The sequence below is a fragment of the Sceloporus undulatus genome, chromosome 5 (genome assembly GCF_019175285.1).
Source record: "Sceloporus undulatus isolate JIND9_A2432 ecotype Alabama chromosome 5, SceUnd_v1.1, whole genome shotgun sequence".
Classification (NCBI taxonomy): Eukaryota; Metazoa; Chordata; class Lepidosauria; order Squamata; family Phrynosomatidae; genus Sceloporus; species Sceloporus undulatus.
This window is the reverse complement of record NC_056526.1, coordinates 5,444,042-5,467,472: the sequence shown is the minus strand read 5'-3', so window position 1 is coordinate 5,467,472 and position 23,431 is coordinate 5,444,042. Positions and strand designations below refer to the sequence as shown.

The window sequence follows — 23,431 nt, the reverse complement described above, 5'->3', positions numbered from 1 at the left end:
GACAAACCTCTAGATTGCATCCTTTCTCCTATAGCATTCCATAAACTGTGATTGGACGGCTTGACCCTGGCTTGCCCAGCTTCTCACTTCATACATCCTAAGTTGCATTTACCATATATTAGGGCAAGTGGGAAGGATGAGTAGGCTCTCTTGCCCATTCCTGCAGAAAAGAGATCATAACACTTTGGTGAATGTATGGATCTGCTGAAGTTTCTGAACAGTTTCCAAAGACAGCCCAGCATAAAGTGTATTGCAAGTCCAAATGGAATATAACGAAGGTTTGTGTCACTATGGTTAGATCTGACTTTTCAAAGAATGGGTGCAGCTGGAGCACTAGTTTCAACTGCAAATCCAGTTGTGGCCATGGCCGAAACTTGGGGATCCAGGCTCAATCCTGAGTGCAGGAGATCACTCAACTGTGAATGTGAGATTACAAGGGGAGGATAAACCCATCCAGCACAGGCTGAATCCATCTTCCCTGATCTGCCTTCTTTTTCTTTTCCTAATTAATTTTTTATTGAGTTTTTACAATAAAACACATAAAGGTTTGAGGAACAAAGAACAACAATTAATGACAAGAGCCAAAGGTATGTATCTGATGAATAGTTATTCTGCAGCAGGATAAAGTAATTAATTCTCAGCAAGAGCCAGAGAATCTGGCTTGTCAAGTTGTAGAGTGCCTGTCCAAAGATCCATTTGTGAAGCAGGAGGTTGGATCTGGTGGCAGTGTTCATTAACATAGTCAATAATGATCATCCAACCTTCTTGAAATGTGTCAGTCCTTTTGTGACCAATGCAAAACCTAATCATAGCAGATTGATCTGCCTTTTGACTGACCAGGAGCACCTCTGTCTTGTCTGGTTTAAGTTTTAGTTTGTTCACCCTTATCCAGTCCATTGCTGACAGCAGACACTGGTTTAGTACAGAAACAGCTTCCATGGAATCGGCTGGGAAGGAGAGTTGTTTGCCATCAGTGTACCAGTGACACTGAACCCCAAAAGTCCAGATGACCTCTCCCAGCAGCTTCATGTAAATGTTAAACAGCATGAGGGACAGAACCAAGCCTGAGGAACACTTGGATCATTATCTGTGGTTTCAAATTGGCACTTCCCAGCACCACTTTTTGAGTCTGTCCCTGCAAGAAGGCTGGAGCCAGTGTAAAACAGTTCCCTGAGCCCCATTCTGTAGAAGTGACAAATAACGGCCTCACCACAGGCTCTTAGGCAAGATGGAAGCCTGTCTTGCTGTAGTAAGGATGAAATTGTTGGAGTTGTTTCGGCTCTGCCTCTGACACTTTGGCATGTTTTAGAATTCTTTGTATGCTCTTTCATGTGGGAACAGTTAAGGAAAGCATTTGAAGAGCAAGGGTAAAACTTGGCCTGTGTTCACCGTTATGTTTTCTGTCTTCCATTATTGTACTTGACCCTAGAATTGTGTCCTTTGTCAGTTGTTTGTCTGCTTTTCTTTTCGTGATGTTTCTCCTGATGCACTCAGTCACTGCTTTGATTTAGTCATCATCTTTTATGTGGGTGACTTTCAGATTCCTCTTTCATATTCCTGGCTTCTAGCTTTCTTAATTTCCCTTTGACCAATTTGTAGGATGTTCAGAAGTCCAATTCCTCTCCAGAGTAAAACACTTTGATAGATTAATGGAAAGCATGGTTTGCATCCTATTAAAATTAATATTAAAATTACTTGAACATGGATGGGAGCTTTGGGACACAGTGAACTGTTTCTGGCAATTTATTTATTACACTTTCTTGAGTGCCTCATGGACAGAATCCTTTGGTTTAATAGGCATTATTTAAACTTTATGGGATGAAACTCATGCCTGGAAAGCGACAGTTGAGGAGAGGGAAATTCACAGGGTTGCCATTAGTTGAGAAGTGACTTGAAGGCAATTGCATGTGTCTGCATACACAAACATACACAAGAGGAATAGCAGTATTATATGTCAAGGATATGTACACCTGTGAAGAGATCCATGATGTGTAGTTGACACAAAGAAGACAGACTTAGAACATCTGGCTAAAAATTATAGGAAATTATAGGAGGAACCACAGTGATATAGTTTGAGGAGGGCTGTAATGACTATTTATTAATATATTCAATTGATACTCCACCTTTTCCCACAAAGGGACCCAAGGCTTTTGGGGTCTAATTGGTTTGCTTACATCTGCACAGATGTGTGGTTTTAGACTGCCATGACAGTTTTAACTGGTTTTAAGCTGGTTTGTTTTAAGTGTAAAATTGTTCAGTACATTTGTAGTCTGTTTAAATTATTCTTTAATTGTTCAGACTGATTTATTCCATACTGCCCTGCCAAGCTCATGTTATCTTTTAAAAATAAATAAATAAAGTAACAAGCTTGATAGATTAGAGGAGTGTTATGGATATCATGTGTTTTGTGTTCAGTTTTTGATGAAACCCCCATGATATATATATGTATGTACGTATGTGTATATAAGCTGCCAAAATATGGGCTAGAAGATCCTACTGTTAGGTAGATTTGTAGATGGTGGATGGCCAAGGCAAAGGATGCTTGCCAATACTTCCATGTCATCTTGGAGAGAAGTGATAAGTGAGGCACTTCAGTGTAATGTCCTGTGACCACTTTTATGTAACATCTTTATAAATGACTTGAATGGTGGAATAAATGGCATGTTCATCAACTTTGCAGATGACACCAATCTGCAGGGGTAGCTCATATCTCAGAATACAGAATTAGGATTCAAGAGGGCTTAACAAATTGAAGAACTGAGCCAAAAATAACAAAATATATTTCACTAGGGAATAAAATGTATGATACAATACAGTGGGCCCTTGGTATCTGCTGGAGTTTGGTTCCAGGACCCCTGTGGTTAGCAAAATCTATGAATTCTCAAGTCTCATTAAATACCATGGCACAGTAAAATGGTCTCCCTGATATAAAATGGCAAAATGAAGGTTTGCTTTTTGGAATTTATATTTCTTTTGATTATTTTCTAGCCATGGATGATGGAATCTGTGGATACAGAATCCATGGATACAGAGGGCCAACGGTATGTTGGCAAAAAAATCAGGTTCCCAAATATAGGAGAAGTGACACTGGCTTGACGGTAGTACATGTGGAAAGTATCCTGGTAGCCCGCAAGTTTAACAAGCCAACTGTGTGATGCCCCCAAAAGCTAATGCAGATCTACACTTTATATCAATAGAACTGTGTCCAAATCAAGGGCAGTAATGGTGCCAGTCTATTCTGCTTTGATCAAACCTCATTTTAGAAGCAGAATAGTGTAGTGGTTTGGGGCCCTGGATACCAGGGTTCAGGATAGCTGGGGGACCTTGGGCAAGTCAGAGGAGGCAAACCCTCCTCTGAACAAATCTTGCTGAGAAAACCCTGTGATCGGTGCACCTCAGCATCGCTAAGCATCAGAAACAGCTTGAAATCACACAACAATACAACAGACCTCATCTGTATTCATTTCTAAGCATCAGTTTGGAAAGGACATTCAGAGGAGGGAGACCAAGATGCTAAAAGTTCTGGAAACCAAGCCCTATGAGGAATGGTTCAGGGGTCCAAGCATGTTGTTGTTGTGTGCTTATGGAGCAATTTAAGATGGAGACCTTTTTCTGCTTAGATGTTTTCTGCAGAGATGTTTACTTTGCAAACATGCCATGTTTCAAGAAGTTATCTGCTTCATAGTCTATATGAAAGGGTTAGCCTGAGAGATGGGGACACCTTTGATCTATTAAGGAAAAGCGGGCTATAAATAAACAGATTATTATTATTATTTCTGAGATTTCCAAGCAAGTTAGTTGGAAATTTAGATTTCAGGTTCTCCTGGATGATCTTAACTCCAATCCTGCTCATGTGTTAACACATCAGGTTCATTGCTTGTAGACCCCTGTGCTTGTTTCTGTATGATGGTAATGAAGCAAGGCATAATTGTTTAATAAGATGAGTATGTCCCTTGGTGCTCATTCTCTCATCATTGCTCTCACCGCAGTGACAGTCGTACTTGCTGGGATCTTGGGTTGAGTTATCTGTCAGCTGTCACCACATCTGTGGAGATCTCTGTTGAAATGGCACTTATCATCCTGTTGAGAGATGTATGTGTTTGATAATGCCTCAGTTGTGCTGTTTGTCCTTTCTTTGGTATTTGTCTTACTAGACGGAGTAGCTGTCTCCCATCTCTATTTCCCATTTAGAAGCCCATTCACCTGTCAATTGACTCTCTATAAATTCGTGTTGGCCTGGTTGAGTAATCTGAACAGAATATTTATTTCATTTAAATATTTTTATCCCATCTTCTGTTTGGAAATCTCACGGCAGTGTACAATACAATAAATTTAATCTGACAAATTTTAAACAGTGAAAGTAATAAACATGGTTTTAAAAGGCTAAAAATATATTAAACAATTTAACAAGTTAAAACGAAAAAAAGGAAAACACTTTGAAATTATTTAAAGCCATGTATATGCAATGTCTCTTTCAAACTAATTAGGCCCAGAAGGCTTTTATGAACAACCGTATTTTTACTTGTTGTTAGAATGACACAAACGTAGGTGTGAATTGGGCTTCCAAGGAAAGGGTGTTCTAGAATCATAGAGTTGGAAGAGACCACAAGGGCCATCTACTCCAACTCCAATCTGCCATGCAGGAAATCTCAATCAAAGCATCCCTGACAGATGACCATTCAGCCTCTGCTTAAAGACCTCTAAAGAAGGAGACTCCACCACTCTCCGAGGAAGGAGTGTGTTCCACTGTTGAATAGCCCTTACTGTCAGGAGGTTCCTCCTAATGTTGAGGTGGAATCTCTTTTCCTGTAGTTTGCATCCACTGCTCCATGTCTTGTTCTCTGGAGCAGCAGAAAACAAGCTTGCTCCCTCCTCAATATGACATCCCTTCAAGTATTTAAACAGGGTGATCATATCACTTCTTAACCTTATTTTCTCCATGCTAAACACCCCCAGCTCCCTAAGTCGTTCCTCATAGGACATGGTTTCCAGACCCTTCACCATTTTAATCGCCCTCCTTTGGACACACTCCAGTTTCTCCACATCCTTTTTAAATTGTGCAGCTTAGCATGATTTAGAGCAGCCACTGAAAAGGTGCTTGCTCATGTTCTCACCAAATGTGCCTCAGAAGGTGGTGATGCTAAGGCTCTCCCAAAATACCTTAAAGTCAGAATAGGTTTGTATCTGATAATACAGTATAGTCTTTCAGATACTCTAGACAGTTGCTGTATAGGGCTTTATAGGCCATAATTTATAAACTAGGTTGGGTAAAGGATATGGTAGAATATGGCTTATTGTGATATCCAAAAAGAGATAGTTGGATTTAGTGCAGGGATATTTAGATTCAACTGTACAAATTGTTGGAATCAGACCAGTGATACTTAGGTATAAATTCGCCTTGAGCTGTGAAAGTTCCACAGTATGTGGGGTTTTGTGGGCTGGAAAAGATGCTGTGTATGCTGCCCTAAGCTGTTTGTTAGAAGAGCAGCATTAATCTCTTCCAGCATTGTAATGATTGCCAAACACTTCTGGAGTGATTGCAAAACAGCATGAAATAAACTTCATCTTAAGGTCAGAATTATAAGACTGAAGTAAGCATGTCTTACTGTCTGGTTGTCACAGTGGTCTTCCTTCAGCATGAAAGTGTCACTGTGAGTGAGAAACAAAGGATGGAACATCAAACATATCTAAAAAAAATTGATGATAAAACACAAGACTATAAAATGCTAAAATACTAAAATAATATGCTAATATACTAAAACACTATACATTACCTTGCTTATGGTCCAGTCTCTTCACATTCTCTTTCCTGCAGGCTGGCTTGCTCCTAGTACTGAAGCTGGCATTTTTGGGCAATGGAGGATGGGCAACTAGGTGGGAATTTCAAATCTATTTCTGGGGCATCCTTCCCACTAATACTCTGCTTTATATGTCAGTTGGAATATATTTGTCCTTATCACATTTACTTTGAGCCTTAGCAGTTGAATTAATTGAACAAAATGATAAATAATGGGGAAGGAATGTAGGATCTTTCTCAGATGTGCAGAGAAGTACGAAACTGTTTGACTTTGAAAGGTGACCACTTCCTCTCTTGAGAGGCTGCTGTGGATATATGATGCACTTCATATTGTAGCTGGCCTTGACAATGGTTTCTAGAGGGAAATGCTTTTGTGTCCACAGCCTACCTGTAATGCTTGTTGATGAACTGTGTGTTTTCCATTGCAGGTTTGAGTCATCTTCCCATGCTATTAGCATGAGTGCCTATTTGCGGGAACAGAGGAGAGAGCTTTACAGCAGGAGTGGTGAACTTCAAGGTAGGCTTTGCGAGATGGAAAGTTTGATTTTGCATGACCCTCTTGTGAAAGGTCACTTTTACTTTGCTATTGTGAGCTGCTAGCATTTTAGAAATAGATCTTGAACTATGTATTTGTTATGGTTTTGAAATTTATATGGATAGATAGATAGATGGATAATGTAAAGTTTAAACTAGAGATACCAATTCTTTAGATTCTTGAATGCTAAATCTCACAGCGAGTTTTGTGTTATACTCACTGAATACAACTGACAACTTTCAAGGGAGGTTTCCATGACTGAGCAAGGATTCAAGCCCTGGTCTCCAGAGTTGTAGTTCAGGTTTCAAAGTACTACATCCCACTGGTTCTCCACAATCACCACTCTGTTTTCTGGCCTTTTCCTTCTGTATCTCATTGTTCTTTGAGAATTCAGATTAGATCTTATTGAATCTATCCATGTAGCTGCTGAAAGATGCATTGTGTATTTTGTCATTGTTTAGTATTCTGTCATTGTTCACCTCAGGTGTATATGTTTGCGAAGCCTTCTAGTCAACTATCACAAAGTGGTTTTAGAAATGACAGGGTTTTAAAAACTTAATAAAGAATCCGTTTTTCACTTGTCACACAGCTGATTGTTACCTCCCACCTCATGTCAAAAAACCAAAACCCAGTCCTCTGATACTTACTGTCAGGTGTTTGGTCATGGCTGGGGTTTGGGGAGAAACTGTTAAGTAATGGCACCACCGAATACTTTTGTGGACGGCAGCAAATGGGGCTTAGAATGTCTCTTCATTGACTTCTTGGTCCTCACTAGAAAGATTTATAGAAACTGTGTGGCAGCTCTTGAGAAAAAATATAGAGATGAAGGCATCTGTCTTAAGCTTGTCTGTCATCGGAGTACCTTTCAAAGTGTTTGATGCCACATCTTACATAAAAGAGCAGTCAGTTATAGGAATCTCACATGTATATGTTGTCCTCAGGTGTTATGTGAGCCAAACTCTTACCTTATCTTAATCAAAAATATCAACTAACCAAAATCCTTTCCATAATCTGTTCTGTTTACTGATCACATTTTAAATTTCCACTTCGTTTTTTCCTTCTTTAGCTGAATCCTTCCTTCCTTCCTTCCTTCCTTCCTTCCTTCCTTCCTTCCTTCCGCTCAGTGAATGAAAAGTGGGCTGTTGTGTCCTTAGCTACATGAGGAAATAAGAAAATATGGAACATGTGCAGAGTGCTGTATTCTCCACATAACCTCAATGCACTTGAACTTTTGAATACCTGAGCAGGAGAACCATTCGAGATAGAATAGACTTCCCGAGTGAGGTCCTAAACACACTGCAGAAATAATTCAGTTTGAGGCCACTTTATCTGCCTTGGCTCAATCCTAGGGAATCCTGGGAACTGTAGTTTTGTGAGACATTAGGCTTCTTTGTCAGAGAGATTCCCTAGCACTAAACCAGGGCAATTAAACTAGTCCGAAACTGGATTATTTCTGCAGACTGTTTTGGCGCTGACTCAGCCATTTACTCAGAGTCCCTTGAAAAACATTTGAAGAGACATAGAAAATGGTGGGTCTTGGTGTTATGATACCATACAATGGGACCACAGTCCCATGGCAAAGTCCTTTTTTTGTAAGCGGTCCTAGCATTATTCCTTAGCATTTTTAGTTAATAGGAGCTGTTGTAAAAGATATGAGTTTGAGTTCCTGGAAAATCACTAAACATTATATAATATTGGGTTAGGTCAAGGGTGAACAACTTTGATGGGTCCAATTTTCCACCTCCTGGATCCCACTCACTCCTGCCAGAACGGCAGCTGGCCAACGTCCATTTCCAGTTACAAAGAAATCTTGTCTCTGTTTTCAAGTTGCCTGTCAACCTAGGGTGACTTCATGAATTTCATAGGGTTTTCTTAGGTAAGGAATACTCAGAGGTGGTTTGTCATGGCCTTCACCTGAAATAGCCTGATATTGGTGGTCTCCCATCGAAATACTAACGAAAGTTGAACTTGCTTAGTTTCAAAGTTCAGATATGATCTGTTGTCTTTAGGGTATTCTGGTCTCTTTTTTTCCTCACTTTAAAAAAATGAAAACAAAACCAGGGTGCTCAGGGACTGTGCATTTTGATTTATGACTGCTCCAGGCTGTTTAAAGGATTTATCGCTCAAGATTACCCTGTGAACACTCTAAGATCACTCTAAGAGGTGATAAGAGGCGATAAGATAGCCTTGTTTAAATATTTGAAGGGTGTCATATTGAGGATGGAGCAAGCTTATTCTCTGCTGCTCCAGAGAATAGGATACAGAGCAATGGATGTAAGCTACAGGAAAAGAGATTCCACATCAACATTGGGAAGAACTTCCTGACAGTAAGGGCTGTTCAACAGTGGAACACATTCCTTCAGAGAGTGGTGGAGTCTCCTTCTTTGGAGGTCTTTAAACAGAGGCTGGATGGCTATCTGTTGTAGTTGCTTTGATTGTGAGTTCCTAAACAGCAGGGGTTTGGACTGGATGACTCTTGTGGTCTCTTCCAATTCTATAATTCTATGATTGTATAATCTTCAGGAGGGGACCTTCTCTGTGTCCCACTACTTTCTCCAGCTTATTTGTGGGAACAAGATCTAGGGGTCTTTTTGGTGGCTATACCCAGACTTTGGAATTCCTTCCCTAGGAAAGCTTGGATGGCTTCCTCCTTGCTCGCCTTTTTCCAGCAAGTAAAATATTTTGATTTCATCAGGTTTTTAGAAATTACTGTAATGACTCTTTGAGCTTTGCTGTGCTGTGTTTCTGGTTTGTATGCATGTATGTCCCTTCAAGTCCCCTGTCAACTTATGGTGAACCCATGAATTTTACAGGATGTTCTTGGGCAAGGAATACTCAGAGGTGGTTTGCCATTGCCTTCTTCTGAAGCATCGACTACATCATCTGGTATTCCTTGGCAGTCTTCCATCCAAATATTAACCAGGGCAGATAACTGCTTAACCTCCAAGGCCATATGGGATCTGGTGCCTTCAGACTTGGCTTTTGTTAGTTTGTATTTAGTCTTTTAATTAATTTTAAAAGTTTTAACTACAAATTTTAACATTTTTATAGTTTTTAATTGCACTCTTTTTAATAAGTTATAAGCTGCCTTGAGTCCCATTATTAATAGTAATAACAACACTTTGCAAAAATAGTTGGAAGGCTGCATGTGGCCTATGGACAGCTTGTGGCCCTCTCTTGGGCAAGATGGGCCAGCAGGTACAAGGTAGAATGATAGCACCCACACAATAGATACTATAATTTATGTAGCACCATCAGTTTACAGCTCCTTCCCATTATCATTATCATGATTATGATCACCATAATCAACAGCAACAACGATGATGATGATGATGATGATGATGAGACAAAAGCAGCCCTCTGGCCCCGGGAGCATTGCATTTGAAATACTTCCCATTGCAAAAAAAAAAAAAAAAAAAAAAAGGGGGGGGGAGCTGGAAGGCAGAACTGTAATCAGAAAAACAAGGGGATGAAGGTGAGCAAATGCAATTACACAGTTATTAATTCTGCTGGGGTAGGTGTGTTAAGATGTCAGCGGGTGAGCTGCAATTAAAGCACGACCAATAGGGAAAGGTGAGATGTTTGGGTTGTTTTCCATGATAAAAGTATGTGTGGTGGTTGAAAAAGTCATATCTGCTTGAATTTACTATTAGATCTCTAATAGCTTTCCTGTTCGTTACACTAATCGTAGAGTTCATTCTACCAAGCTGCATGGTCTTCAAAGAGCTGCATGGCACCGCCATCACCTTCCTTGTAATTAATGAAGTGCCCTTTGCATGACAGAGACCTTGGGATTTAATTACTGTTGCTTCCAGTGCCCCCCACTGATTATGCCTCTGCCATGAAATGCTCAGCCAAGTGATTTGGAGGTGAATGCTCACATTTTAAAAAAGAAACAACCACTGATGGTCTCCTGCCAGCCAGGTTTTTTTTTTTTTTTTTGCACTAAGAAGAAGGCTGGGGAAATAGCTTTCGTTCACTTGCTGAGTGAAAGCTAGTTGGAGGTGCTATTCCCTCTCTAGGGTTACCCATCATTGCAAGGTAGTAAATCTGATGCTTTAGCAGCAGTGGTTATTGAAGTTTAATATATCTCCAACAAGTCCTTTGGTGGTGTCATGGAAGAGGTGTGGAGGGTGAAGCAAGATGAATGTATTTTTGGTGTTTGGCTGATTCATAGCAACAAAACCAGGCCTTGTTAGGTGCTTCTGTAAGAATTATTCAGGAACAAGGTGTTTCAGTCCCGCAGTTGAACACAAATAAGGCCCAGTTAAGGCAGTTGCTCAGTAGGCATGAAATAGGAGCATGATGCACAGTATTTGCTAGCACATGCCTGGAGCAGCATCTGAAATATGACGGTAAAAGGAGAGCCAGTTGTGGTGTTCGTTTACATACCCACCAGAGCTTGGAAAGGTTGCTTGTTTGGTTTACAACTCCCAGAACCTTGTATTCATCATGCCTGATGGCCATCGTGACTGGAGGAACCTGGGAATGATAGTCCAAAGAAAGTAATCCTTTCCTGTCTTGTTAGGGAACAAGTTGACAAGAGATCATGACTTCAGTTCATTTAACAAATTTTGGGTAATTATTATTTTTCATGTGGGCCACATATATCATTTACCTTCCTTGGAGAAAAATGTGCACCGGTAGCTGCTTTTCTCCCAATGTAGCATTTCAGTGAAATTCAGCTTTCCAGCAGAAAGATGCAGTTACTTTGAAGAGGAGGGATGCAGGTTGTGTCTTCCTAGTAAGCGGCATCATTTTGTCAAAGACAGTGAGTTGTAGACTTCTGCCAGATATACTCAGTGATATTTCACCATAGGGAGTCAACATAGGTAGTTTTTACCCGCTGAATCTGTCCTTTCAGATCACTTGGCCAACTGAGTCTATGCAGAAGGTTCATGAAAGAATTTGAAGAGCTTCAGCAGGGTACAAAATCTCAAGGAAAGCAGCCTGCAGGTTTCCTCCAGTATGTAGGCTTTTGCAAGTTCTGGAAGGTAATTGCAAGGTTCTCTTGAGTATTTTTTGTTTTATGAGTAAAAGCCCCCAGAAGAGTGCATTCTCCCTTAGTTGTATTGCTATTTGCCCCTTTCTCTGTTGTCTGCTTTTGTTAGATTTTTCTGTGTTCATGGAGTGTTTGAAGACCTACTGTGGACTGCGGCACCTGCAGCAAGATCTGATAAAGTCTAGGACAGACGCCTTGATTTTGCTGAATGAGGGAGATCATCTCTTATTGACAAGAGGCAAGAACACCTGACACAATATTTTTGCTTGTACAATATGAATTCACCAACAAGAACAAAAAGCCTGCCGGGGCAGACTCTCTCTGTGTTCTCTGGTGACACAAACTGATCTTGACGTTTGCAGTAATGAAAAAGCTGCTTAACACTCTCAGAATTACGTATGATAATGCACTGTCATTCAGAGACGATAAGGAGGAAAAAGGATGGTGTGAGAGGAATACTTGTTTCAGTTTTTTTTAAAAAAGAGGTTTTATGACAGGTAGACATCCCGATTTTTTGAAGAAGAACTCCAACATGGCAGAATTAAAATGGAAAATGGAGCTCTTCCTGCCTTGGGGAGTGTAGCTCTGGGACTTAATGCTCCATCAGATGCCTGGATTGTCCCTCTCCATCACAACTGGAGTCAGAGTTGAGGTTGGGGCCAGAGAGATTGCTCTTCTTCACTTTGACTGTGTTAATGCAATCATCTTGTTCAGACCTTATAAGCCCACTTATTATTTCCTCTGTGTGCGGTTTTTCTAGTTTAGCGGATTAGCTGCAACCGTCTCTTCAAAGGCTATCCAATCAAGAAGGGGTTATTAAAACCAGGGCGCTTTATGACTGAGAATTAATTAGAGCAGCATTTTCATGCAAAACATCCAATTTTTTGATTAGCAATGGAGCAGGGTCACAATTAACACTCTAGGAAGCTTAAATTTCCGGTATTTTGATTTTAAGGAAATGAGATTATCAAACAGAGGTCAGATAACTTGACAGCAAAGGAAAGGAGATGGCTGGGGAGAGAACGGGAAAGGAAAGCAAGCCTTTATGTAAGAAAATGACTTGTTTATCCGTTCACTGCAGAATTTGCTATTAAACCTACAGAGAACTTTGTCTATCTGAGGGAGAGCAACTCTGCATGACTTAGCCCATCTTTTCCATATCGAGGGCAAATGGGAAGCTTGAACCCGTTCTGGTGGGAGGAATCTGAAACAGTTTCTGTTTCACATCTGCTGGAACTCCATAGGGTTGCCTTCTCTTCAGCTCAAGCCTGGAGGCCTCTCTTTCCTCTAACTCCCCATTCCCCCATTGGTTTCCATACCTTTGCAAAGTGAGGGATAGCACCTTCAGTCAAATTTGTCTGGGAATGGGTACCATATTTGCCAAAGATCATATCTGAATGGAAATGTGAACAACACCTCCTGTCTTGTCCAGTAGTCACAAGGGTGATAAACATGGCCAGTCATAGTCTGTAGACTTCTCTCAAGTTGTTCCTGGTGTGTCACTACTGCAAGAGTTTGCTGAGCCCAAGGAGAATAGGAATACATTTCTCCAAGATCCTTCATCAGTTAGCATTTTTGGAGCAGTGCCCAGATGGAGGAAAATGCACGGAGGTGCCAGAGTGGTTTTCAGAATCTAGTTCTCAGGAGAACACCTGGGATAAGATCCAGAGGTACAGTCTATTACAGTATGTAAGCATTCCTATGGATGGCTCCTCTGGCAAAAGTTCTCCAGATGTTTGGATTCATTTCCCGTAAGTGATAACGATTGATGAAGCTGGCTGGGATTTCTGGGGGTAGAAGTCCAAAACATCTAGAGGACCAAAGTCTGAGAACTGCTGTCCTGTGATACCTTTTTAAAATATTGATGGAACAAAGTTGCTGATACTTAGTGTCAGAAAGGTTGTAGAGCACCTTTTAAGCTGATAGTTGCAAAAAAAAGCTGTTGGTATTATTATTAACCTTTATTTATGAAGCACTGTAAATTTACACAGCGCTGTACATACAATCTTTTTAGTTAGACGGTTCCCTGCCCTCGGGCTTACAATCTAAAAAGACATGACACAGAAGGAGAAGGGAGTGGTGGCTGGAAAGGGTAAGAGGTCCAGCAGTTCCTCTCTACCTCCGAGGCCTGGACCAAGGCAGATGGACTGGAGGGAGGGCTTGGCTTCATAATGGATGGTTAATCATTTTCCAGGGAAAATACATACTCTCAAGTACGATAATACATATACAGTACATCTGGTATGAAATTGATTATTACTAGGAGATGAAGATAGCACTACTGATGAGGTAAATTGTTGTCATTGTATGTGTCTTTAAGTCATTTCCAGCTTATGGCAACCCTAAGGCTAACCTATCATGGGGGTTCAGAAGGGGTTTAATAGGGATTCAAACCATATAATCTGCCCCGCACACTCAGATCGGCCGGGAAGCATCTGCTGAGAGTTCCAGACTCGAAATATGCCACAACATTGCGTAGGGCCTTTACCATCTCGGCCCCTCAGCTCTGGAACTCGCTTCCCGGTGAGCTCCGCTTGGCCACCTCCCTTGACCGGTTCAGGAAGGAGTTAAAAACCTTCCTGTTCCAACAAGCCTTCCCCTAATTGTTCCCTGTTAGTTTCCCTCTTCCCCCTCACTGTTACTGTTGTTGCACATCCTAAGCTAGCTGGATATTGTTATAGTATTGTTGATTGCATTGATTGTATTGGTGATTGCTATTTTAATGTATACTTACTGTGTTTTACTGTGCTTTTATCTTGTAATGGCACTTCTTGTAACCCGCCTTGATCTGAGGAAAGGCGGGCTATAAATAAATAAATAAATAATTTATTATTATTTTATTGGTCACCCAGGGTCATAGTCCAACACTGAAACCACTACAGTTCTATGCAATGAATATTACACTTATTCAGTTGAAGTAAGTGAAAGTGCACAACCCAAAGGCATTTGAAAATAGACATTATCTGTACACTCTAAATATAGCGAACATAACAAAAACTCAGTGGAATGGAGAGAGCCAATGTGTTATGGTTATTTCTAGTTACAGTGGTGCCCCGGGATACGAAATGATCGCGTTACGAAATTTCTGGGGTACGAAAAAGTTAGATTGGAAAAAACTGTTCCGGGTTACGATGTTTTTTTTGGGTTACGAAATTTATTTCGCCGCGAAATTCAAACGCAAAGCGCGGCTAGCGGCTTTCCAGCGCTAACGGAAAGCCTTTTCGGGTTGCGAAATTATCGGGTTACGAACGGAGCGGCGGAACGAATTAATTTCGTAACCCGAGGTAGCACTGTACAAACCCTAAATAAAGACAGGTGTAAGGGAGGGACAGTGTTCTTCTTTACATAGAAACAAAGCAATTATAAATAAAAAGGGTGCTGGACTTCTCCAGTAAATTGCTGCAGATTGCAATCCCAGAACCCCCAAATAATTTAGCACTGGAGATATACTATAATGCCCCTCTTTGAACGAAAATGCTCTGAATGCAAGCAGCACTGAGTACCTCTGCAACTTTACAGGTCATCATGAAAATTCATTGTGTGGAGTGAATCTTCCTTTACACAGGCAGAGCATGGTGGGCATACTGCAAAAACATAAAGGCTAGATGCACTCCACACAATGAATTTTCATGATAAGCTATTCTTTTCTCTATTAGAATTATGTTGGAGGGCACCTGCTTTCAAAATGGCAACAGAGGATTCACCCTTTGCTTCATTACTGTCTTACTTGTTAAGCAAAGCATTTTCAGCATTTGAATTACAGCAGTGGCTTCCTAGATTGCAGCAGCTGCCGAGCGCTTTCCAGCAGACACCTTTCATCACAATTTCTCCTCCTAAATGCTCAAAAATACTGGTACCCTGTTAGGGACAAAGAGCTTTGCTATCATTACACAGCTTTTTCTGTGTTGCATTAAGCAGAACTGTATTATTTGCCTGCCTTTAAAGCTTCAGGCATTTTCTGATTTATAGTTGCTGTGTGGAGCTCTTGGTCATTAAAAACAAAAACAAACTTTCCCTTGGGCTTAAGTGTCTGTGATAACACGCAGACTATTTTAATCATTCCTATGCAAAACATTGAGCTGGTTTAATTGCTGTCATAAAGTGCAAGGGGCAGAATTCAAGTGGGGAACTTTTGGTCTTTTTGGACCATTCTTTACTTTTCTTACATATTCTTTACTGTAATTCACACAATCCATTAGCATTAACCAGGCTGGTTGGGATTCTACAGAGGTGAACTCCAAAACTTCAGGGGTGCCAAAGATTTCCTAGTCTTGGAGTAGAAAGTCCAATATTGAGAGTTTGAGGCTGTGCACACAGCCCTGAAGGGGTGGCCTGGAGCCGCCCATTACAGCTAGATTGGGGCCGTGGCAACTGCAAGCTGCAGCAGCCCCGGTCTGGCTTTTGCAGGGCGCAAAAAGGACCTACAAAAAGTGGCTCCTTTTTGCGTCCTGCAAATATTTATTTATTCCCTGCCAAGTCTATCAGAGTGGCTTACAATTTGTTAATTAGGCAAGGGATGCCATAGGACGTTGCTGTGGCTTGGCAGTGCTCCTTCAGCGCTACATCGTATGTACGCAGTGCTGGAGGAGCACCATGACGCAATGCAACATGCGATGCAGCGTGTGGCATCACCCCACCCTGGGAGCGGAGCTGGGGCATGCATCATGTAGACGCTATACCTTGACTCTGCCCTCAAGCCAGCCCAAACAGCCGGTCTTCACTATCTTTTTAGTTGTTGTTGAAATTTGGAATTGCAACCTCTGAGAGTGGGAGGACAGTATCATGTGGGACAGATTCTGTTGTTGTTGTTGTTGTTGTTCCTGCTATTTGCCATCAGGTCAACTTTGATTTGTGGTAGACTTATGAATGAGAGACCTCCATCCACTGAACTGCTCAGGTTTTATAAATTCAAGGCAGTGGCTTTCTTGATTGAATCAATCCACCCATAAGATGACCTTCTTCTTTTTCCTACTGCTTTCCTTTTTAGTGTGCATTTTCATATTTGCTGAAAGCCAGTGTGGTGTAGTGGCTTGCGTGCTGGACTATGATTCCCCACTTAGCCATGAAACCCACTGGGTGATCTTGGGCAAGTCACACTCTCTTGGCTTCAGGGGAAGGCAATGGCAAACTTCCTCTGAACAAATCTTGCCAAGGAAACCCCATGATAGGTTCATCTTATTGTTGCCATAACTCAGAAATGACTTGAAGCCACACAACAACAACCATCATATTTTCCAGTGAGTTAACGCCATCACGTAGAATCATAGAGTTGAAAGGAGCCCCATAGGCCATTGACTCTGTCCCACCATTCAGTGCCGGGAATCCATCTGGTAGCTGTCCAGTCTCTTTCTGAAGACATCCAGAGGAAGAGACCCCACCACTTCTCTAGGCCAAATATTTATTGCCTTGAACATTATTTCTGGCCTGGCATAGATGTGGGAAGGGTTGGAGGGGACTACTATATATAGGAGAGATTCCCAGTGAACAAATGCAGATATATACTTGTTGTTGGTTTTTTAAGAGGTGCTCCTTCAAATCTCCAATTCCTTTTGCTCGTTTTGTCATGGTGCACATCTATGTACAAGATACCCACTTTACAGATGTTTGTGTGCATGCATGTAATGTATTTAGAACCACCATTGTACGTTGTATTTTCCTTTGAAGCAGGAGGGAGATATAAACTTGTTACTCTGAAGAACTGAAAATTTAAATTTAGACTGTGGGATGGAGAGTCTATGGAGGCAAAAGGGACAGATAATGAGTAACTAGGAATAAATGAGAACCATTAGAGTTCTCCATAGTTTCCACCAGGTTAAGGAATGAGGAGTTGAGAAAGATGGGATTTGAGAAGTGATTTGAAAATCTAGCCAGAGGTAGAATGAAATGGACTCCCTTGTAACAATATAGGCATCATTGCCTCTGTGATGTCCCCAAAGGCCCCCCAACTGTCAATTTTTTTTAATGGCATGATTTTGGGCCATTTTTACCTCCAAACAAAGCAAAAGACTCCCAGACTCACAAAAACATGTGACAATATACCTACCTTACTCCCACAAGAACCCCAGAACCCTGTAATACCCATATTTTCCTCTGCTGTCCCTCTTAAAATGGTGGCAGGAAATGACAGGCTGTAACTGAGCATGGATAGTGTGTGTTCATTCCGTCTCTGGTTGATGTGTGGGTCCTGGATTTGTCTGTTTGGGTTTACAGGTGTGATCTATTGGGGTTTGGGATCTTACGGTTATATAGGATAATCATAATCGGCTTGGTGAAAGTTCTTTTTTCACACATTGCTACTACATTGTGCAGGAACAATTTATTAAAAATCTGCTTATCTGAAACACATCTTAACAGTATATATGAAATGTATGCCAGTATTGTTTTTAAATATTTCCAGAGAGTGTGTGCAGTCAAATGTTAAACCTTCTCCCCTCCCCATGTGTGAAAAAATGAAGATATTTTGCTCAGTGCAGCAGCCCTTGCTTATCTTGCCATACCCTAGTGTTGCAATTTGAAACACGTCCTTGGCCTTCTGGCCTTGTGGGATTTAATTTTTCTTAATTAACCTCAAGGACTTGCCATGCACCACCTCTGGAGTTTATCCATGTGCTGCTCTCCCTCTGTGTTTGTCTGAACCATTTTGCATTATCCTGACTAAGACAAATGTAAATGATTAGTCAATGCACACCTCTTTTTAAGGCCCCCCCCCCAACAGTGCAACCCATCTATTCAGGATCTTTTCCTCTGTCTTTGTTTCATGGGGAAATGAAGTGAGGAGGGGGGATGCTCACAGTACCCTGTTTCTTTTATTGAATAAAACTCAATAAAAAGCTGAGGAAGAGCTCAGCAAAAATTAGGACGAAACAGAGAACCAGAGTCCTAGCTGGTTGAATGACCAGTGGGAAGGCAGTTGGAGGTAGTTTGTGAGACAAGCAGATAATTTATCTAATGGGGAATCTTTACAAATAAGGTAAACATAAATAATTATAAAGAAATTTTTCCTTTATCCTGCATATCTGTGTGAAATACCAGTGCAAACAAGCTCTTCTCATACAGAGGAAGGGAAGTACAGTAATAGTGCCACTCTATTTTGCTTTGGTCAGACCTCCTCTTGAATACTGTGTTCAGTTCTGGGGATCACAATTCAGGAGGGATATTGACAAGCAAGAGCCATGTCCAGAGGAGGGTGACCAAAGTGGTGAGAGGTCTGGAAACCATGCCCTATCAAGGAGCGGCTTAAGGCACTGGGCATGTTTAGCCTGGGGAAGATGAGGTTAAGAGCTGACACGATGGCCATGTTTAAATATTTGAAAGGATATCATGTTGAATATGGAACATGCTTGTTTTCTGCTGCTCCAGAGAATGCTGACCTAGAATAGAATATATATACTGTGTGAACTCCTCCTCACAAAGGTTCACACAGTATATATACACACACACACACTCTTCTAGGTCAGCATTCTCTGAAGATGCCAGCCACAGATGCTGGCAAAATGTCAGGAATAAACTCTGCTAGAACATGACAACACAGCCCGAAAAAACCACAAAAAACAATAGTGTTGACTTCCGGCGGCGATGGCTGGGTGTTCAGTCGCTGTGTGATGGGCTCGTCACAGCGATCATCAAAGCAAACTTAATGGGGCTAATCCCTTATTTAATCCGGTTCTGGAGGAGAGTCAGAGCACGGGGCTCGAAGGGGGACTCGGTGGCGACCCGAGTAGAAGCCTTCGAGGGTGACTGCCGGCAGGGGCACGGGATCCGAAGAGCAGCCGGGTTTGCTTTGATCGCCATTTTGGCTTTGAACTTAGCCTGCCGTTATTTTAGAAGCACTTTAGACTAAAAGCTACAAGTCTTAAGAGCAATCCTACACCTACCTTTTTGGGTATTCGGGGAACTTTCACTTAGAAATCTGGAATTTGGCGAGACCCTCTTCGCGAGGTACGGAGTCTCCTCACAAACCAAATAACAAGCCTTTCCTGACAAGAAGGGGGGCTTTAAAAGCGGGATGGAGCAGGAGACTCCAGACTTAATGGATGTTTAAAAGAATCAGATGAGGGGAACAATCGGAATGATCTAGTACTGGAGTTTCTAAAACAAGCAAACTGAAAACAACTAATAACTTTGTTCATATTAATACCCCTAGTTTGAGATCGTTTTATCTCAGCCAAAACGTTTATAAACCCAGCAAGAGAGAGCGTGCCTAAGGGAAGAGAGAGCTACAAAATGGCGATTTGAAAGGGAAACGCTACAGAGGAGAGAGTTACATTGTCACCTTGGGTTTAATAATTGGAACCTAGTGAAGCCTATTAGAAGAGAAGGGGGCACGGAGGAAAGAGGACTGAAGAGGAGACAACGGACTTATAAAGATTAAAATTTAATAATAGAGATAGCAAGAAAGATGACAACGGAAAGAGGACAGGGGAGGAGACAACGGATCCACAAAGAGTATAGTGTAATACCAGAGGTAACAAGAAAGGTGACAACGGAAAGAGGACAGGGGAGGAGACAACGGACTTACAAAGACTATAGTGTAAACCAAGGTAGCAAGAAAGGCGACATCGGAAATAGGACAGGGGAGGAGACAATGGACTTACAAAGATTACAGTTTAATATCAGAGGTAGCAAGAAAGGTGACAACGGAAAGAGGACAGGGGAGGAGACAACGGATCCACAAAGACTATAGTTTAATACCAGAGTATATCAGTTTCAACATTTAAAGAAGGGTGTTTTGGAGAGAAACCTTTTACTGGGGAATACTGAGATCTAGTAGAGACATAATTAAAATTTAATTAATACCTTGGCTCTTTTTGCCTTAAATAGCTCATACAAGTGATTTTGTTTCTTTTTTCTCATTATTTATTTTGGAGCAGAGGAATCCTGTAGAGCTTGAACTTACAGAGCAATACCTAAGTACAGCCCCTGCCAAATATACAGTTTTCACCACTAATTGTTATAACACTGTTGATATACTTGCTTTTTCTCCTATATATACAAGACTAATAGGTAACTCAAACTAATACTTTTTTATTTTTTTATTTTTATTTTTTTTGCTATAAGGAGCATATTAATTGAATGTCCTAGAGGTCATCAGCTGGAGATATACATCTGGTTTACACGGTAGAGAAAGTAGTTAATACAGAAGGACTTAGTTAGAGAGTAAGAACTCTAAATTGAAGACGGCGTCTTGGTTTTTTTTTTTCTTTTTCTTTTTCTTTACTGATTTCTAGAACTCATTTCCCCAAGGGTTATCCCCATTTAAAAAAATGAGTGTGATTTCCAGGTAGGTTTTGTCTGCAAATCATGCAGAAAACTCCCAAACATATGAAAACGTAAAAATACTCCATCCACCCCCATAAGCATCCCACAATCTCTTAGTACTCCATCTACTTCCATTTTCCTGTATAGCTGCTTGCAAAATGGTGACAGGAAGAAAGATAGTCACCATTTTGGGAAGGTCTGCAGAGGAGACAGTCTCTATTTCTTGCTCTAAAATATTTTTTTAAACCTGTATGCAAATTCTCCATGGCTTTCCCAATATTTTGACAGAGTTCCTTTTGGTGACTGCAGCTCTCAGAGTCTTCCAGCTGGCAAGGCTTATATGGCCATGGTTGCTGGGGGAAATGCTAAGAACTGTAGTGCCAAAGTGTAATTTTTCCAAACTCTCACTTTCCTACATAAGGAAGGAAAAGGGCCATAGGAGTGCCTTGACGGTGTCTGTGCTGTAATGTGTCAACTAGAAAACGCTTTGCCTCATTTCATCTCCACTGAGCCATGGAGCCATTTTTGCTGTTGAGAAATTTGTCACTGGATGGCAGGAGATGTTTCTATGTATTTTCTTTACTCTCCTATAAAATTCCTCTCAGTAAATGTCAGCTTATGGCAATCCATTCTGAAAAGCATGGAAGGGCCTTCGCCGGTTAGTGATGGGAACAGTTCAGGCACTTTCTGCCGCACTTGTTCATGTTTCTGAATTTCAGCTAATTGCTTGACAGTCTAATAAGGAAGACTTGCAGGTCCACAGACCATTTAGTTTCTTAAATAATACCAAAACTATTGAAAGTGATTAGGACTTTGGAGTTTATCAGACAAGGGGAATTGGAAGTATAATCCGATGACAATCTGAACGCAATCATGGGGTTTAACGTTATTGCGTGATAACCCACTACACACAAATTTGGGCAATGGAAAGTCAGTCTGAACGCAATCATGTGGTTTCACGTTATTGCGTGATAAACTGCCACATGCAAATTTGGGCAATGGCATGCTGTTTTTGGGCAATGGGGAGCCAATTCGAATGCAATGCCTATTCACGTAATTGTGCGAAACTAGCGACTTTAAGTGAATGCGTTTTGGCCCCACTTTCTTTTCATTTGAATTTAGGAGAAATTCCTCCCGTTTCATAATCTCCCTTGAATTGCTTTCCATGTTCCTCTCTGGGAGCTTTAATCGCTGTGATCACACATTGACGTTTAGCTGGTTGCAGGGATCATTTGACTCCCCTGTTGAAAAAGCTCCATTGGCAAACAGTCCTTTTCTGAGCAGAATTTGAAGTGTTGTTTTTGATCTTTAAAATCCTGTTAGGTCCAGACTGTCTAAAAGACCGTATCTTCTTATACAAGCTAATGCAAGTTTTAAGATCCGCAGGAGAAGACTTTCTCTCAGTCTTATGTCCTTCGCAGTTGATGTTGGTGAGGAGTTGGGACAGAGCCTTCTCCATGGCAGCTCCATGGCTGCTCCCAGATTATGTACATTCAGACTACATTAAAATATTACTCCGTGTTACACCCAATAATGGCGGGATACAAACCACCATATAGTACGTATTGTATACGTACTAGGGTTAGGAAGGGGCGGTGCTTCTGCACCCCCCTAATCCTAGTACGTATATAATACGTACAAGATGGCAGTGCCCCTTCCACATGGGCGCCGCCATCTTTACGTACTGGATGCATAGCATCCAGACGTGTCGCGACGTCATCAGTGCACCGCGGAAAGAAGCTCCGAAATAGAGCTTCTTTTTTGCTCCACGCGGGAGCCGCGCGGTTTGGCTGCTGCAGCTCCCACGCGGAGCAAATGGTGCCAGCGGGGAACCGCTGCAAAGCGGCAGTTTGTATCCTGCCAAATTAAAGCTTTTTAATATTTACATGAATGAGCAAGCATTATCTTTAAAAATACACACCATTAACCTGATCCTTCTAATATATACCATATATACTCATGTATAAGTCGAGAGATTTTAGTGAAGAAATTGGCCCCAACAAATCTGGGTCGACTTATCCACGAATCAATGTAAGTACTGAACTTTAACTCTTGTTTTAAAAAAGAACCATCCTATGGTGCAAAGCAAGAGCATTATCTGTCCTGGAAGCACTGAGCCCCTTTTCTCTCTCATCCATCCAGCTTTTACTATGAGCATAAACAGTTATAGCTGCTGGGATTTTAAAAAGTTTTTTGGCATTGTTTTCCTTAGCTTCATCCTTTAGATCCCATGCTACATGCCCCTTAAGTTTTACCCTTGACTTATCCTCGGGTCATGTCAAAATCATATCAAAATCCATAATTTTGGCCCCCAAAACCTGCCCTTGATTTATAAATGAGGTCAGCTTATAGTTGAGTATATACGGTAAATTTAATGATGTGCCCAATTTTCTAGCTTTAAACAATGATTATAGGAAAAATCGTATTAAAACAAATCCCTTCCACGGGAAATCTGATTGGCCCTCTCCCTGCTTTCTTTCCAGTTACCAGTGAAGATACGTTTGTTCAAGCAGGCCTTGTGAATTTTAATGATGGAGCAGTATTAAGTGTGGAAAGCGGTGTGCTGTTTTTTTAAAAAACAAATCTTTATTGGAAGTTGTGTTTTATATATGTTTTAAGTGTTTTAACCATTTTTAATCATGTTTTTAACCATCCCGTTTAATTTTTATTTAACTCTTGCAAATTAATATGTCAGCTTGATCTTTTAAAACTACCTTAAAAGCCACCTTGGGCAACTAGTGTGGTGTAGTGGTTTGTGTATTGGACTAGGACTGTCGAGAGCAGGATTCGAATTCTTGCTCAACCGTGGAAACCCACTGGGTGACCTTGGACAAGTCAA

General features: G+C 41.1%; 1 protein-coding gene across 1 annotated transcript in view; it reads left to right on the top strand.

The window, feature by feature from the left end:
• Positions 1 to 23,431, top strand: part of EXOC4 (exocyst complex component 4) — a 496,793-nt gene that overhangs the window by 191,650 nt on the left and 281,712 nt on the right. Inside the window, exon 9 of the mRNA XM_042470033.1 lies at positions 6,226 to 6,314. Within this exon, the coding sequence (XP_042325967.1) occupies positions 6,226 to 6,314 (89 nt within the window). The remainder of the gene's footprint in view (positions 1 to 6,225; positions 6,315 to 23,431) is intronic.